This window comes from Molothrus aeneus, unplaced genomic scaffold (genome assembly GCF_037042795.1).
Source record: "Molothrus aeneus isolate 106 unplaced genomic scaffold, BPBGC_Maene_1.0 scaffold_30, whole genome shotgun sequence".
Lineage (NCBI taxonomy): Eukaryota > Metazoa > Chordata > Aves > Passeriformes > Icteridae > Molothrus > Molothrus aeneus.
Window position 1 is genome coordinate 2,688,692 of NW_027098964.1, and position 17,633 is coordinate 2,706,324.

The 17,633-nt window shown below is 62.2% G+C and overlaps 1 protein-coding gene across 1 annotated transcript; it reads right to left on the reverse strand.

Moving 5' to 3' along the window:
• Positions 1-1,573: 1,573 nt before the first annotated feature.
• PYGM (glycogen phosphorylase, muscle associated) lies at positions 1,574-17,199 on the reverse strand. The gene is made up of 20 exons (XM_066570367.1): positions 16,845-17,199; positions 15,731-15,832; positions 15,356-15,434; positions 14,420-14,523; positions 13,829-13,960; positions 12,356-12,467; positions 12,153-12,235; positions 11,558-11,701; positions 11,369-11,461; positions 10,193-10,339; positions 9,337-9,500; positions 8,520-8,634; positions 7,966-8,067; positions 7,546-7,693; positions 6,738-6,796; positions 6,004-6,145; positions 4,349-4,556; positions 2,449-2,583; positions 2,186-2,252; positions 1,574-1,735 (listed from the first exon to the last, which is right to left on the reverse strand). Exons 1-20 carry the CDS (start codon positions 17,085-17,087, stop codon positions 1,583-1,585), a joined length of 2,532 nt encoding a protein of 843 aa, XP_066426464.1. The 5' UTR covers positions 17,088-17,199; the 3' UTR covers positions 1,574-1,582.
• Positions 17,200-17,633: the final 434 nt, after the last annotated feature.

Consider the following 17,633-nt stretch of genomic DNA (forward strand, 5'->3'; position numbering starts at 1 on the left):
GGAGCGCCCCAGGACTGGGAGGGACTGGGGATACTGGGGGATACTGGGAGGGACTGGGGGATACTGGGAGATACTGGGGGATACTGATAGGGACTGGGGATACTGTGGGATACTGGGGCTGGGGATACTGGAGGATACTGGGGGATACTGGGGGATACTGGGGCTGGGGGGCTGGGGGATACTGGGTGATACTGGGAGGGACTGGGTGATACTGGGGGATACTGGGGGATACTGGGGGATACTGGGAGGGACTGGGGGATACTGGGGGATACTGGGAGGGACTGGGGGATACTGGGAGGGACTGGGGGATACTGGGGGATACTGGGGGATACTGGGGGATACTGGGAGGGACTGGGGGATACTGGGGGATACTGGGAGGGACTGGGGGATACTGGGAGCGAGCTGCTCCTGGCCTGAGGGGAACTGGGAGCGTTGGAATGCGGGGTGTGGAGAAACTGGGAGCAACTGGGAGCACTGGGATGGGGCTCTGGGGGACACTCGGGGGGTCCCGCGCTCTCCCACACCTCCCTCCGACTGCCCCCGACCCCGAGACCCCCCAGGACCCCCCAGGACCCCCCCAGGAGCCCCCAGGACCCCTCGGGACCCCCCGGACCCCCCATTCCAGCCCCACCTGCTCCGGCGGCCGCGGTTCTGCCGGGCCGGACACGGCGAGGGGCGGGGCCGGAATTTGGGGGTCGGGGGGAGTTTTTTGGGGTGCCCCAGGGGAATGGTGGGGAGGGGGGGCGGAGCCGGGGTTTGGGGCGGATCCGGGCGGTTTTGGGGGTTCCTGGGCGGGGCTGGGGGGGAGGGGGGAAGTGGTTTGTGGTTCAACAGAACGGCGGCACCGCCCTGGGGAGGGGGCGAGGCCGCAAAGGCGCCCCCAGACCCTCTGGACCCCCAACCCCCCCCAAAACCCCTCCTCAACCTCCTCGGGCACCCCAAATTCGCCCCCGACCCCCCAAAAAAACCCACAACACGACAAACACCGAATTTCTGCCGTTATTTCTGTTTTTTGTCCCTTCATTTAATTTCCTTTAATTCTTTTTTAAATTCCTTTTCGGGGGGGATCCCCCATTTCCCCCCCCCCCCTCCCACCTCAGTGATGCCGCAGAGCCCCCACCCCAAATCCCGCAGCGCTGGGGAGGGAGAGGGGAGACCCCCCCACAAAACCCAATCGAAAACAACAAAAGGAGCCTCAAAACTGCCCCAAATTCGCACTGAAACTGCCCCAAAACTGCCCCGAAACTGCCCCGAAACTGCCCCAAATCTCGGGGGCTCCTCTGAACCCCCCGGGGGGAGATTTTGGGGGGGGTCCCAGGTGGTCGGGACAGTTGGGACCCCCCCCCCCCCCAACTATTATCATTTGGGGGAGGATTTGGGGGGCTGGAGGGGGGGGGTTTGGGGTCCGCATTTTGGGGGGTCCCCGGAGAGGGGGGGGGGGTGGTTCCCGACAATTCCCGGGCTTGCTCTGGGGTGAATTTGGGGGATTTTGGGTGCGGGATTCGGGGGGGGGGGATTCCAAAGGGGGGGTTCCGAGGTGTGTGTGTGGGGGGGGGGGTTCCAAGTGGGGGGGGGGTCCCCGTTATTCTCGGGGGTCGTCGGGGGCGGGGATGCGCTGCCGGCTGGGCTCGCAGCCCCAGATCTCCCGCGCGTACTGAGCGATCGTGCGGTCACTGGAGAACTTCCCCGCGGCCGCCACGTTCCGGATCACGGTCCGGGTCCACTCGCGTTGGTTCTGGGGTGTCCCGAGGGGAAGGGGGGGGGGGGATCAGGGGGGCGGGGGGACCCCCAAATGCACCCCCAGAGCCCCGCCCGTTCTCTCCCAGACACCCCCACCCAGACCCCCCCCACTCCTTGTGTGTCCCCATGGGGTTTTGGGGTCCCCCCGCCTGTTCACCCCCCCATGAACATTTGGGGACCCTCTCAGTGCCCCCCCCTTTCCTCCTCACGGAGTTTTGGGGAACCCCCCCAGGACCTCCCTTGGGTTTAGCGACCCCCGCCCCTCCCCAACCCCTCTGTGCCCCCTCGGGGGTTTTTGGGACCCCCCAAACCTCACCGGGGTTTTGGGGGGGGGTCCCGTTTTGGGGGGTGTCCCTTTGTTGGGGGGTCCCTTTGGGGGTCACTTTGGGGGTGTTTTTTGAGGGGAGGGGGTCGCGTGGCTTTTGGGGAGGGGAGGGGTCCCCACCTTGTAGAGGGCGCTGACTTTCTCCTGGCACTTCACGTAGGCCTCGTAATCCGCGAACACCTTAAACCTGAGGGGGGGGGGGGAATGGTGTCCGTGAGCCCCCCCTATCGCGATATAAACCCCGACATCCCCCATCAAACCCCGCCCCCAACCCCAATCCCCCCTCCCTGCTGACCCCCACCCCCTTCCTTGGTGCCGCCCCCTCCCCTCTCCTCCCCACCCCCAATCGCGATTCCCCGGCCCCGCAGGGCTCCTGTCGCGACCTGTCGTGATTCATCAGCATGTTGACGATGTCGCGGAACAGGTCGGGCTGCCGGGGGCTGAAGAAGCCGGAGCTGAGCTGGTCCACGGCCTGGCGGAGCTCGGGCAGGCGGTCATAGTACTCCTGAGCCCGGTACCTGGGGGGCAGGTGTGATTTTGGGGGATTTTGGGGGGTTTTGGGGAGGTTTGGGGGTGGTCCTGGGGGGTTTTGGGGAGGTTTTGGAGGGATTTTGGGGAGGTTTTAGGGGGTCTTGGGGGATTATGAGGAAGTTTTGGGGAGGTTTTGGGAGGTTTGAGGAAGTTCAGGGAGGCTTGGGGAGGTTTTGGGGAGTCTTGGGGGTTTATGGGGAGATTTTTGGGGAGGTTTTGGGGGGTCTTGGGGAGACTTTAGGGAGGTTTGAGGGAGGTTTTGGGGAGGTTCTGGGGGGTTTGAGGAGGTTTTTGGGGGTCTTGGGGGGATATGAGAAAGTTTTGGGGGGGGGGTCTTCAGGTGTTCTTCAGGAGGTTTTGGGGGGGTCCTGGGGGGTTTCAGGGGAGGTTTTGGGGGGGTTTTGGAGGTTCAGGGGGTCTCCCCCAAATCCTCTGGACTTCCCTCCCTGCTCAGCTTTGTGCCCATGGGGTCTCTGGGTGTCCTGAGTGACCATGGGGGTGGTCAGTGGGTCACCACGAGGTGGTCACTCTGTGCCACAGGGTGGTCACTTGTGCAGTGGCCACTCTGTGTAGTGGTCACTCTGCAGTGGTCACCCTGCACTGGTCACTCTGGGGGCACTGGTCACTCTGCACTGGTCACCCTGCAGTGGTCACTCTGCACCGGTCACTCTGTGCACTGGTCACTCTGCAGTTGTCACTCTGTGCCACGGGGTGGTCAGTGGGTCACCATGGGTTGGTCATTGTATGCCATGGGGTGGTCACTCTGCACTGGTCACTCTGGGGGCACTGGTCACTCTGTGCACTGGTCACCCTGCACTGGTCACTCTGCACTGGTCACTCTGTGCACTGGTCACTCTGTGCACTGGTCACTCTGCACTGGTCACCCTGCACTGGTCACTCTGTGCACTGGTCACTCTGCACTGGTCACTCTGCACTGGTCACCCTGTGCACTGGTCACTCTGTGCACTGGTCACTCTGCACCGGTCACTCTGCACTGGTCACCCTGTGCACTGGTCACTCTGCTCTGGTCACTCTGGGGGCACTGGTCACCCTGCACTGGTCACCCTGCACTGGTCACTCTGCACTGGTCACTCTGGGGACACTGGTCACCCTGCACTGGTCACCCTGCACTGGTCACCCTGCACTGGTCACTGCAGTGGTCACCCTGCACCGGTCACCCTGCACTGGTCACTCTGTGCAGTGGTCACCCTGCACTGGTCACCCTGCACTGGTCACTCTGCACTGGTCAGTCTGTGCAGTGGTCACCCTGCACTGGTCACTCTGCACTGGTCACTCTGTGCACTGGTCACTCTGGGGGCACTGGTCACCCTGCACTGGTCACCCTGCACTGGTCACTCTGCACTGGTCACCCTACACTGGTCACCCTGCACCGGTCACCCTGCACTGGTCACTCTGTGCACCGGTCACTCTGTACTGGTCACCCTGCACTGGTCACCCTGCACTGGTCACCCTGCACTGGTCACTCTGCCGTGGTCACTCTGGGGGCACTGGTCACCCTGCACTGGTCACCCTGCACCGGTCACCCTGCACTGGTCACTGCAGTGGTCACTCTGCCGTGGTCACTCTGGGGGCACTGGTCACCCTACACTGGTCACCCTGCACCGGTCACCCTGCACTGGTCACTCTGTGCACCGGTCACCCTGCACTGGTCACCCTGCACCGGTCACCCTGCAGTGGTCACTCTGCCGTGGTCACTCTGGGGGCACAGCCCGGGTCCCCCCAGGCCCGCACCCCTTCCTGTCGAGCTCCTCCACGTCGGGCACCCTCATGCCGAAGATGAAGAGGTTCTGCTCGCCCGCCTCCTCCGCCATCTCCACGTTGGCGCCGTCCATGGTGCCGATGGTCAGCGCCCCGTTCAGCATGAACTTCATGTTCCCGGTGCCCGAGGCCTCCGTGCCCGCCGTGGAGATCTGCTCCGACAGGTCCGCGGCCGGGATCACTGCGGGGGCGCCGGCAGGGGGGTCAGCGGGGCGATAGTGGGCGATGTCGGGGGATATCGGGGTTATACCGGGGGATATTGGGTGATAACGGGGGATATTCAGGTTATATTGGGGTGATATCGGGGGATATCGCAGTTATATCGGGGGATATTGAGGGGTATTGGGGGGATATTGGGGTGATATCGGGGGCTATCGGGGTTATATCGGGAGGTATCGGGAGATATTCAAGTTACATTGGGGTGATATCGGGGGATATTGGGTGATAACGGGGGATATTGGGTGATAACGGGGGATATTCAGGTTATATTGGGGTGATATCGGGGGATATCGGGGTTATATGGGGTGATACCGGCGGATATTGGGGTTATATCGGGTTGTATCAGGGGGTATCAGGGGATATTGGGGTGATACCAGGTTTATATCGGGGGATATCAGGAGATATCGGGGGATATCGGGGTGATAGCGGAGGATATCGGGTGATATTGGGGTTATATCAGGGGATATTGGGCGATATTGGGGTGATAGAAGGGAATATCGGGATTTCGGGGGATATTGGGGTTATATCAGGGGGTATTGGGGTGTATTTGGGTTATATCAGGGAATATTGGGGGATATTGGAGTGAATTTGGGTTATATTGGGGGATATTGGGGTGATATTGGGGTGATATTGGGGGGTATTGGGGTTATATTGGGGGGTATTGGGGTTATATCGGGGGTATCAGGGTTACCGGGGGATATCGGGGTGCATTGGGGTTATTTCGGGGGATATTGGGGTTATATCAGGGGGTACTGGGGTTTATTTGGGTTATATTGTGGGATATTGAGGGGATATCGGGGTTATCGGGGGATATTGGGGGATATTGGGGTGACACCAGGTGACAATCGGGATATTTGGTGACATTGAGGTGATATCAGGGGATGCTGGGGATTCTGCAGGAGGGATTGGGGATTTTGGGGTGGGGTCAGGGCTTTTGGGGTGGGTTCAGGAGGTTTTGGGGTTCAGGGGATGTTTTTGGGGTGGGTTCAGGAGGTTTTGGGGTTCAGGGGATGTTTTTGGGGTGGGTTCAGGAGGTTTTGGGGTTCAGGGGATGTTTTTGGGGTGGATTCATGAGGTTTTGGGGTTCAGGGGATGTTTTTGGGGTGGGTTCAGGAGGTTTTGGGGTTCAGGGGATGTTTTTGGGGTGGGTTCAGGAGGTTTTGGGGTTCAGGGGATGTTTTTGGCGTGGGTTCAGGAGGTTTTGGGGTTCAGGGGATGTTTTTGGGGTGGGTTCAGGAGGTTTTGGGGTGGGTTCAGGGGGGTTTCTTTGGGGTGCCCGGTATTTCTCCAGGAACAGCACCCGCGGGGGGGGTGGCGGATTTTGGGGTGATTTCAGGGTTTTTGGGGTTGGTTCAGGGAGGTTTTTGGGGTGATTCCGGGGGGGTTTGGGGTTATTTTGGGGTGCCCACCCTTCTCGGCCAGCGACACCCGGTAATTCTCCAGGAACAGCACCCGCAGCCGGTCGCCCACGGCCGGGTCCTGGTTGACCACGTCCCCGATGGCCGTCACCAGCCTGATGATCATCTTGGCCATGTGGTACCCGGGGGCAGCCTGGGGGCACCCCAAAACACTCAGCGACCCCAAAACAACACTCAGCGACCCCAAAACCACACTCAGCGACCCCAAAACAACACTCAGCGACCCCAAAACAACTCTCAGCGACCCCAAAACAACACTCAGCAACCCCAAAACAACTCTCAGCGACCCCAAAACACTCAGCGACCCCAAAACCACACTCAGCGACCCCAAAACAACTCTCAGCGACCCTAAAACAACTCTCAGTGACCCTAAAAACCTTCAGGGACCCCCCCCCCAGAGAGCTCTTGCACCCACCAGGAACCCCAAAACCCCAAACCCAAATGGAGCCCCCTTAGGAGCCCCTCAAATTCTCACTCTGAGCACAAATGGAGCCCCCGAAACCCAAAAAACTCTAAACCCCAAAACCCCCAAAATCCCAAAAACCCCGAACTCCAAACCCCAAAATCACAAAAACCCCCAAATCCCCAAACTCCTAAAACCCCAAAACCCTCAAACCCCCAAAATCCCAAAAACCCCAAAATCCTCCAAAAACCCAAAACCCCAAAATCTAAAAAACCCCAAATCACAAAATCCTAAAACCCCAAAAACCCCAAATCCCCCTGACCTTGCCCCCGATCATGATGGTTCGGGGCACGAAAGGTTTCCCGGGGTCCTTCTTGATTCCTGAAATTGTGGGGGGGGGACCCCAAAATGGGGAGGCCACGAGTCAAGGGAGATCCCCCAAAATCGGGGAGGGGTCCCCGAGGGGTTTGGGGGAAGTTTGGGGGAGGGTCCAGGAGGGTTGTACATGGTGGGGGAGGAGGATTGTGGGGTTTTTGGGGGGGTCCCAGAGTGAACTGGGGATTTTTGGGGGGTCCCAGGAGGATTTTTGGGGGGCCAAAGGGGATTTGGGGGGGTCCCAGGGGGATTTGGGGGATTTTAGGGGATCCCAGTGTGGGTTTTCTTGGGGGAAATTGGGGGTTTTGGGGGGTTTAGGGGATTTTGGGGGGGGGGGTCCCAGGGTGATCCAGGGATTTTGGGGGGGGGGGGTCCCAGACGGATTTTTAGGGGGTCCCAGGCTGATTTGAGGGGGTCCCAGGGGGATTTGGGGGATTTTGGGGGGTCCCAGCGGGATTTGAGGGATTTTTAGGGATCCCAGTCTGAGTTTTCTCAGGCGGGATTGGGGAATTTTGGGGATTTGGGGGATTTTGGGGGGATCTCTCCAAATGGGGAGGGGTCCGGGGGGGTTCAGGGACCCCCACTCACGGTTGCAGAGGGTGATGATGTGCAGGAATTTGGGGGTTCTGGGGGGTCCCAGTGCAGGTTTTTTGGGGAATTTGGGGGGTTTGGTGGATTTTGGGTGGTCAGGGGATTTTGGGGGACCCTCCCAGAATGGGGAGGGGTCCGGGGGGGTTTTGGGGACCCCCACTCACGGTTGTAGAGGGTGATGATGTGCAGGCAGTTGAGCAGCTGCCGCTTGTACTCGTGGATCCGCTTCACCTGCACGTCGAAGAGCGAGGCGGGGTTCACCCGCACCCCCGACATCTTCTCCAGGTACGCCGCGAACTTCACCTTGTTCTCCTGGCGTTTGGGGAGGGGGCAAAGAGGGGCTGGGGGCGCAGCCGGGACCCCCAGAGCCCCCTCCCCGCCCCCAAACTCCCCCCACGAGCGGCTCCGGCCGCACCCCCCCCCCCCACACCTGGTCCAGGTGTGCCCTGAGCGTCTCCTTGGTCAGCTGAGAGAGGGAGGGGCTGCTGAGACCCCCCCGAGCCCCTTGGGACACCCCCACCCCCGGACCCCCCACCCCAGCCCTCAGGACCCCCCGGGACCCCCCAAGCCCGCCCCCCCCATACCTGCTTGACGTTGGCCACGTCCCGGATGAAGCTCTCGTCGTCCACGAAGTCGCGGAGCCGCTGGAGCTGGTCCAGGTCGGACACGAAATCCTCCCCGATGCGCTGGAGAGGGCAGGTGAGTACAGGTGAGTACAGGGGAGAGCAGGTGAGCACAGGTGAGTACAGGTGAGAGCAGGTGAGAGCAGGTGAGTACAGGTGAGTACAGGGGAGAGCAGGTGAGCACAGGTGAGAGCAAGTGAGAGCAGGTGAGTACAGGTGAGTACAGGGGAGAGCAGGTGAGTACAGGTGAGTACAGGTGAGCACAGGTGAGTACAGGTGAGAACAGGTGAGAGCAGGTGAGAGCAGGTGACACCAGTGGTCCCAGTCTGTCCCAGGTGAGCCCCAATCTGTCCCAGTCCATCCCAGTCCATCCCAGTCCATCCCAGTCTATCCCAGTCCATCCCAGTCCGTCCCAGTCCATCCCAGTCCATCCCAGTCCGTCCCAGTCCGTCCCAGTCCATCCCAGTCCATCCCAGTCCATCCCAGTCCGTCCCAGTCCGCCCAGGTGAGCTCACCTGCGCGATGACCTCGGCCAGGCCGGGGTTGCACATCACCAGCCAGCGCCTCGGGGTGATGCCGTTGGTTTTGTTCTGGAACTTGTGCGGCTCCAGCTCATAGAAATCCTTAAACCTGGGGGGGGACACCGGGGGGGACATGGGGACACCTGGGGGACACCAGGGGGACACTGGGGGACATGGGGACACCCAGGGACGGGGACACGGGGACACCGGGGGGACACAGGGACATGGGGAGGGGCCATGGGGACACCTGGGGGACACCAGGGGGACACTGGGGGACATGGGGACACCCAGGGATGGGGACACGGGGACACCGGGGGGACACAGGGACATGGGGGGGGGGGGGGCATGGGGACACCTGGGGGACACCTGGGGGACACGGGGACAGCCAGGGGTGGGGACACCCGGGGAGGCTGGGGGGATTTGGGGACCAGCTGGGACCAGAGGGATTTTTGGGGTCTGGAGGGACAGGGGGGGGAATTTGGGGACAGGAGGGATTTGGGGTCTGGGGGAGCCAAGGGAGATTTGGGGTCCTGGGGGTGGCCAGGACGTGGTTGGGGTGATTTGGGGAGATTTGGGGAGATTTGGGGCGGCCCAGGGGGGTCGTACACGCTGTCCTTGAGGATCTGGGAGTGGATTTTGGGGTCTGGGGAGACAGGAGGAGAATTTGGGGACAGGAGGGATTTGGGGTCTGGGGGAGCCAAGAGAGATTTGGGGGTCTGGGGGGACTGGGATGGATTTGGGGTCCTGGGGGTGGCCAGGACGTGTCTGGGGGGATGTGGGGGGTTGAGGGGCGGCCCGGGTGGGGTCGTACACGCTGTCCTTGAGGATCTGGGAGTGGATCTCGGCCACGCCGTTGACGGCGTGCGCGCCCACGATGCACAGGTGCGCCATGTTGATGCGCTTGACCGCGCCCTCCTCCACCAGCGACATCCGGCGGAGCCGGTCCAGGTCCCCGGGGAACAGGGAGTACACGCGCTGGGGGGGCGGGGGGACGTCCCTGAGACCCCCCCTCAGGGACACCGGGACCCCTGGGACCCCCCCAGGGACACCGGGACCCCTGGGACCCCCCCAGGGACACCGGGACCCCTGAGACACCACCCCCCCCCCCTCAGGGATATGGGAACCTCTGGGACACCCTCAGGGACATCGGGACCCCTGAGACCCCCCCCCCCCGCCTCAGGGATATTGGGACCCCTGGGACTCCCCCCCCAGAGACATCAGACCCCTTGAGACCCCCCCTCGGGGATATTGGGACCCCTGAGACCCCCCCAAGGACACCCCCAGGGACACCACAGCAACCCCGCCAGTGCCACCGCAGGGTCACCAGACCCCCAGAAACCCCCCTGAGACCCCCCCAAAAATCACCCTGCTGGAGGAGAATGGGGGGGGAAGGGGGCACAGGCTGTTGGGGGGGACCCCCGATCCTCCCCCCCCCCCACCCCCAAACCACGCAGGAATTTCCCCCCAGACGCCCCCCAGGTGTCCCCATGTTGTCCCCATGTTGTCCCCATGTTATCCCCATGTTGTCCCCATGTTATCCCCAGCACCCCCCCCAGCCATCCCGCCTATCCGCGCTCTCTCTATCCCCAAACCCCGGGGGTCCCCCACCCTTCACGACCCCCGGGCCCCCCCCCATTTTGCTGCCCCCCGTGCCCAGCCCAGCTCACATCGAGGAAGCGCTGGTTGATCTCGTAGATGAGCTGCAGGTGCCGCGGCAGCAGCGACTCGAGCAGGTGAACGGGCCAGCGCTCCAGCGCCTCGGGCAGCACCGTGTGGTTGGTGTAGGCGCAGGTGCGCACCGTGATGTCCCAGGCCTGCGGCGGGGGGACACCCGTGACAGTAAAGGTTTAAAATTCACGAAATTCATGAAATTCGGGGAATTAGGAAGAGGCTAGGCTTAGTGGGGCCCTGGAAAAACGTTAGGAATAGACCCTGAAAATGTTCGGTGTTGTGTTTGCCGGATCGTGTGAAATTGCACCGGCGTAAGCGGCGTGTGATAAATGATACAATTGTTAGATAGGATGATTGTTTAGGAATTAAATATAATTATTGTTTAATCATGAGGAACCATGCTAGAAGTTTGAGGGGGACCACAAGGAGCCCATGCTTGGATGAAATTTATGTATACAATAGAACAATATAAGTTTAATAATTAACATGAAGGTTATATAAGGATAGAATTTAAAAACACGTTCACCCCGAGCCCATGGCAGAGTCAGATTTGGGTTGGCACCCCTGACACGCAGAGCTCTTCAATAAAAGCACCGGCACAGAATCGTTCCCGTGATTTTGTGTTCCTGAACGCAAACGGGGGGGGGGACACCAGGGGACACCCCCAGAGTGACCCCGCAGCCCCCCAGGGTCACCAGGACCACCCCCCCCATCCCTGCTCCCATCGGGGACACAGAACACGGAACCCACGGGACACGGAACACGGAACCCATGGGACACGGAACCCACGGGACACGGAACACGGAACTCACGGGACATGGAACACGGAACCCACGGGACACGGAACCCACGGGACACGGAACACGGAACCCATGGGACACGGAACCCATGGGACACGGAACCCAGGGGACACGGAACACGGAACCCACGGGACACGGAACCCATGGGACATGGAACCCATGGGACACAGAACACAGAACCCACGGGACACGGAACACAGAACCCGCGGGACACGGAACCCACGGGACACGGAACCCAGGGGACACGGAACACGGAACCCACGGGACACGGAACACGGAACCCGCGGGACACGGAACCCATGGGACACAGAACACGGAGCTCAATGTGAGCAGGGGGGGAGGAAAGGTTTTGGGGACCCCCCCTGCACCCACCTGGTCCCATCCCAGGTGCTCCTCGTCCACCAGGATCCGCATCAGCTCCGGGATGGCCAGAGAGGGGTGGGTGTCGTTCAGCTGGATCGCCACCTGTGCAGAGGGCAGGGGTCAGATGGGGTCTGAGAAGGGGATTTGGGGGGTCCCCGGGGGGTTTTGGGGGGGTCCCCGGGGGGTTTCGGGGTTCACCTTGTCGGGGAAGCTCTCGAAGGATTTGCGCACGGGGTCGCGGCTGCCGAACTTGGCGGATTTGAAGCGCCGGATGATGTCGTGGAGCGTGGCCGCCACCACGAAATATTCCTGCTTCAGCCGCAGCTCCTTGCCCTCGAAAAACTGGGGGTGTCCCCGCCGTGAGACCCCGAAACAGCACCCCCAAACCCTCGAGAAACTGGGGGTGTCCCCAAAACAGCCCCCCCACCTTCCCCTCGAAAAACTGGGGGTGTCCCCCCATGAGACCCCTGAACAGCCCCCCCAGACCCCTCGAGAAACTGGGGGTAACCCCCCCATGAGACCCCCCCTAGGGATCCCCAGGACCCTCCCTATGTTATTTTTGGGGATATTTTTAATGTTCTCAGCCAGATTTGGGGGTGCCCCGGGGTTCCCAGCTCCCCCTGACCCCCCCAGGACCTCCCCAGCCCCCCCATTTCTCACGTTGTCATTGGGGTACAGCACTCGGGAGATGTTCTCGGCCAGGTTTGGGGTCCCCTGGGATTCCCAGCACCCCCAGGCCCCCTCAAGACCCCCTCAGGACCCCCCAGGACCCCCCAGCCCCCCCATTTCTCACGTTGTCATTGGGGTACAGCACTCGGGAGATGTTCTCGGCCAGGTTTCGGTCCAGCACGGCCTGGACGTAGCCCCCGACATTGACTGGGGGGGACAGAGCAGCTCAGGGGGTGGGTTTGGGGTTCGGGGGTGGATTTGGGGTTTGGGGTGGATTTTGGGGTGGATTTTGGGGTTCGGGGGTGGATTTGGGGTCGGGGCACTCACAGTCCTTGAGGTTGAAGTCGTTGGGGGCGCGCGCTGACCACAGGCGCAGGGTGTTGACGGTGTTGTTGCGGTAGCCGGGGACAGGTGTGTCATAGGGCAGGGCCAGCACCACCTGCGTGTGACACGCGCGTGTGCAAGGGACCCCCCGAACACCGAGAGACCCCCCCTGAGCGGCAGCACCTCAGCACATCCTCACCTGGGCTCAGGTGTGACACCTGTGTGACACCTGTGTGACACCTGTGTGACACCTATGTGTGTGTGACACCTGTGTGTGACACCTGTGTGACATCTGTGTGACACCTGTGTGTGTGACACCTGTGTGTGTGTGACACCTGTCTGTGTGTGTGACACCTGTGTGTGTGTGACACCTGTGTGTGACACCTGTGTGTGACATCTGTGTGACACCTGTGTGTGTGACACCTGTGTGACATCTGTGTGACACCTGTCTGTGTGTGTGACACCTGTGTGTGTGACACCTGTGTGTGACACCTGTGTGACACCTGTGTGACACCTGTGTGTGTGTGTGACACCTGTGTGACACCTGTGTGTGTGTGACACCTGTGTGTGTGTGTGACACCTGTGTGTGTGACACCTGTGTGTGTGTGACACCTGTGTGTGTGTGTGACACCTGTGTGTGACACCTGTGTGACATCTGTGTGACACCTATGTGTGTGTGACACCTGTGTGTGTGTGACACCTGTGTGACATCTGTGTGTGTGTGACACCTGTGTGTGTGTGTGACACCTGTGTGTGACACCTGTGTGACACCTGTGTGTGTGACACCTGTGTGACACCTGTGTGACACCTGTGTGTGTGTGTGACACCTGTGTGACACCTGTGTGTGTGTGACACCTGTGTGTGACACCTGTGTGACACCTGTGTGACACCTGTGTGTGTGTGACACCTGTGTGACACCTGTGTGTGTGTGACACCTGTGTGTGTGTGTGACACCTGTGTGTGTGACACCTGTGTGACATCTGTGTGACACCTGTGTGTGACACCTGTGTGTGACACCTGTGTGTGTGACACCTGTGTGTGTGTGACACCTGTGTGTGTGTGTGACACCTGTGTGTGACACCTGTGTGACATCTGTGTGACACCTGTGTGTGTGTGACACCTGTGTGTGTGTGACACCTGTGTGACACCTGTGTGTGTGTGTGACACCTGTGTGTGTGTGTGTGACACCTGTGCGTGTGTGACACCTGTGTGACATCTGTGTGTGTGTGACACCTGTGCGTGTGTGACACCTGTGCAAGGCCCCTGACACCTCGGCACCTCCTCATCACCCTCACCTGAGCGTGCAGCCACCTGCTCTGTGCTCTCCCTGTCCCCTCACACACCTGGAACTGTCACCCGTGCCCAGGTGTGCCCAGGTGTGCCCCCCATGGCCAGGTGTGCCCAGGTGTGCCCAGGTGTGCCCAGGTGTGCCCCCCATGCCCAGGTGTGCCCAGGTGTGCCCAGGTGTGCCCTCACCTGCGTGTCCAGCCACCGGGCCCCCTCAGGGCCGTGCTCCACGCGCCCGTAGAAGTGCACGGGGATCGTGTACTCGGGCCGGGCCTTCTCCCAGGGGTTCCCGAAGCGCAGCCAATCATCGGCTTCCTCCACCTGGGGGGGCCAAGACACCTGAGACCCCCCCAAAACCCCAAACCCACAAAGAGACCCCCCCAAAACCCCAAACCCACAAAGAGACCCGCCCAAAACCCCAAACCCACACAGAGACCCCGCCCAAAACCCACACAGGGACCCCCACCCCAAAACCCCAAACCCACACAGAGACCCCCCCAAACCCCAAACCCACACAGAGACCCCCCCCTCCAAAACCCCAAAACCACACAGACCCCCCCCAAAACCCCAAAACACACAGAGACCGCCCTCCCCAAACCCACACAGAGACCCCCCCCCAAAACCCACAGAGAGACCCCCCCCCCCCCCAAGTTCCACCCCCTCCCCTCTTTGTTCTCAAGCACAGGGAGGGAACCCCAAAAGCGCCACCCCCCAAAATCCCCGGGGGGATTTGACGACCCCTGGGGTTCCCCAGGACCCCCCCCCGGGACCCCCCCGCACCTGCCACCCCCCCGCGATGCGCTGGTTGAAGATGCCGAACTCGTAGCGGATCCCGTAACCGTAGGCGGCGAGACCCAGGGTGGCCATGGAGTCCAGGAAACAGGCTGGGGACACGGGGACACGGTCAGGGACACGGGGACATGGTCAGGGACATTGGGGACATCGGGGACACGGTCAGGGACATTGGGGACACGGGGGACAGGGGCTGGGGACATTGGGGACAGGGTCAGGGACATTGGGGACATTGGGGACAGGGGCTGGGGACATTGGGGACACGGTCAGGGACATTGGGGACAGGGGCTGGGGACAGGGTCAGGGACATTGGGGACATTGGGGACAGGGGCTGGGGACACAGGGACACGGTCGGGGACACGGTCAGGGACATTGGGGACATTGGGGACAGGGGCTGGGGACAGGGTCAGGGACATTGGGGACATCAGGGACAGGGGCTGGGGACACGGGGACACGGGGACACAGTCAGGGACATTGGGGACACGGGGGGCAGGGGCTGGGGACAGGGTCAGGGTCAGGGACACTGGGGACATTGGGGACAGGGGCTGGGGACACGGACAGGGTCAGGGACACTGGGGACACAGGGACATGGGGACACGGGTTGGGGACACTGGGATACTGGGGGGACACGGGGACACGGATTGGGGACACAGGGACACGGGGGACACTGTGGGGACACAGGGACAGTGGGGGTCAGCGACACTGGGGGGACACTGGGATGACGCAGGGACATTGGGGACACCACGGGGACATGGGCGGGGGGACAGGAGCATCCTGGGGGGATCCCGGTGACCGGGGCTGTCACCGAGGGGGGAGTGGGACACGGGGGACAATTCTGGGGACAATCAGAGACATCCCGGGGGTCGGGGAGGACAACGGGGACATTGTGGGGTCCCCTCCAGCCCCTCGGGGACCCCCCCGCACCTGCCAGCCGCCCCAGGCCACCATTGCCCAGCCCCGCGTCCTCCTCGATCTCCTGCAGCTCCTCCATGTCCAGCCCGAGCTGGGGACGGGGACAACAGAGCAGGGGTTGGGGAAGGACCCCAGAACTTGGGGAGGGACCCCAAAACTTGGAGGGGACACCCCAAAACTTGTGGGGGGACACCTCAAAATGTCCCCATCCTCCTCCCTCCCTCCCCCCGCTGTTCCCTCCCTGCCCTTCCCGTGTCCCCCCAATCCCACCTCCCCAAATCCCGGGGACAGCCCCGCATTGCGGCCCCTCTGCGGCCCCCCGCGACCCCTCCCCAGCCCCCCCCAGCCCCCCCAAACCCCCCCAAACCCCCCGTGCCCCCCCCTCACCTGGTAGAGCGCCTCGTCGCAGCCGCTCTGGAGCCCCAGATTCACCATGGTGTTGGTCAAGGTGCGCCCCATGTAGAACTCCAGGGACAGGTAATAGATGCGCTAAAAGGGGGTTCGGGGGGTCAGGGGGGGTCAGGGGGGGTCACTGGGGGGTCACTGGGGGGTCACGGACACCCCCGCGCCCCCGGGTTCCTCCCCCTGGCCCCGCCGCCCCCCCGCTATCCGGTGTCGGGATTAAATGGCAGCGCCCGGGGTAGCGGGAAAGGTCAGGATAAATTTAACCGGGTATGGGGGGGGAAAGGAACCCCCCCAGTCCTGGTCCCCCCCAAAACCCCCCCCAGTCCTGATCCCCCCCGAAATGCACCCCCAGAACCCCCCCCCGAAATGCACCCCCAGAACCCCCCCTCACTCCTGATCCCCCCCCAAAATGCACCCCCAAAATCTCCCCCCCAGTCCTGATCCCCCCCGAAATGCACCCCCAGGACCCCCCCTCAGTCCTGATCCTCCCCGAAATGCACCCCCAAAATCTCCCCCTCCCAGAGCTGAGACCCCCACAATCTCCCCCTCACTGGGGTTGTCACAGTAGCATGGGTGGGCATGGGGACCCTCAAGACCCCCCAAATGCCTCCAGGACCCCATTTTCCCCCACTTTGGGGTTCTTCTGTTATAGCATTGCTGGATCTGCAGCCCCCAAACCCCTCGAGGACCCCCAAACCCCCCCAGGACCCCCCAAACCCCCACTTTGGGTTTCTTCTCTTTATAGCCCTGCTGCGTGTGCAGCCCCCAGACCCCTCTAGGACCCCCAAACCCCTCCAGGACCCCCAAACGCCCCCGGACCCCCCCAAATCCCCACTTTGGCCTCTTCTTCATCATGGAACTGCAGCCCCCAGACCCCTCTGAGGACCCCCAAACCCCTCAGGACCCCCCAAACCCCCACCTTGGGGTCTTCTCATGGTGGCACTGCTGCCTGTGCAGCCCCCAGACCCTCCCAGGACTCCCCCAAACCCCCCAAACCCCCACTTTGGCCTCTTCCTCACGGTGGCACTGTTGGTTCTGAAGCCCCCAGACCCCTCTAGGACCCCCCAAAGCCCCCCAGGACCCCCCAAACGCCCACCTTGGGGTCTTTCTCGTAGTAGTACTGCTGTGTCCGCAGCCAGCGCCCCACCAGGTGGTCGCGCACGGTGTGTGCCAGCGCCATGTAGTAGTCGCGCGATGTCGCGACATTGCGATCCTTGACGAGGGTGAAGTGCAGGTGCCGGTTGAAGTTTTTCTTCAGCTCCCCCACGTTCTCGGGCCCCGCCAGGCCCCGCACGCTGATTTGCCGCCGCCGATCCGCGTCCGTCAGCGGTCGCGACATGGCGACAGAAATGGGGGTGGGGGTCTCTGGAGAGTCAGGGGGGCTTGAAGGGATGAGAACCTCCGAGGGGTCCGGCTTTGGGGGGTCCGCAGGAATCCGGGTTGGGAGAGCTCCGGAGGGCTCCGCGTTTTGGGGGGTCCTGGGGTATTCGGGGTTTTGGAGGGGTCCGGAGGGCTCGGAATTTTGGGGGGGGGTCCGGAGGGCTCCGGGTTTTGGGGGTTTAGGACTTGGGGGGCTCCGGGCCGGGGGCGGCGGCAGCAGCGGCGCCCCGGCCGCTTTGAGCGCGCGGCTGCTTCAATATTCATGAGGGGGGAGGAGCCTGAATGGTGCCACGCCCCCATCCCGGCATTCAGGGTAATGATCCGCTAATTATTCATAAAGAGGCGGAGCTCAAGGCGGGCAATGCCCACTGCTCGTTAATATTCATGAAGGGGCGGAGCTTGAGCCCTTCCTGGTCCCACAGCGCCCCCTGCGGGCCGCGCGCCCCCTGCGACCCCTCCCCAAACCCGGGGGGTCCCGAATGTCCCGGGGGGGGTCCCTGGGTGT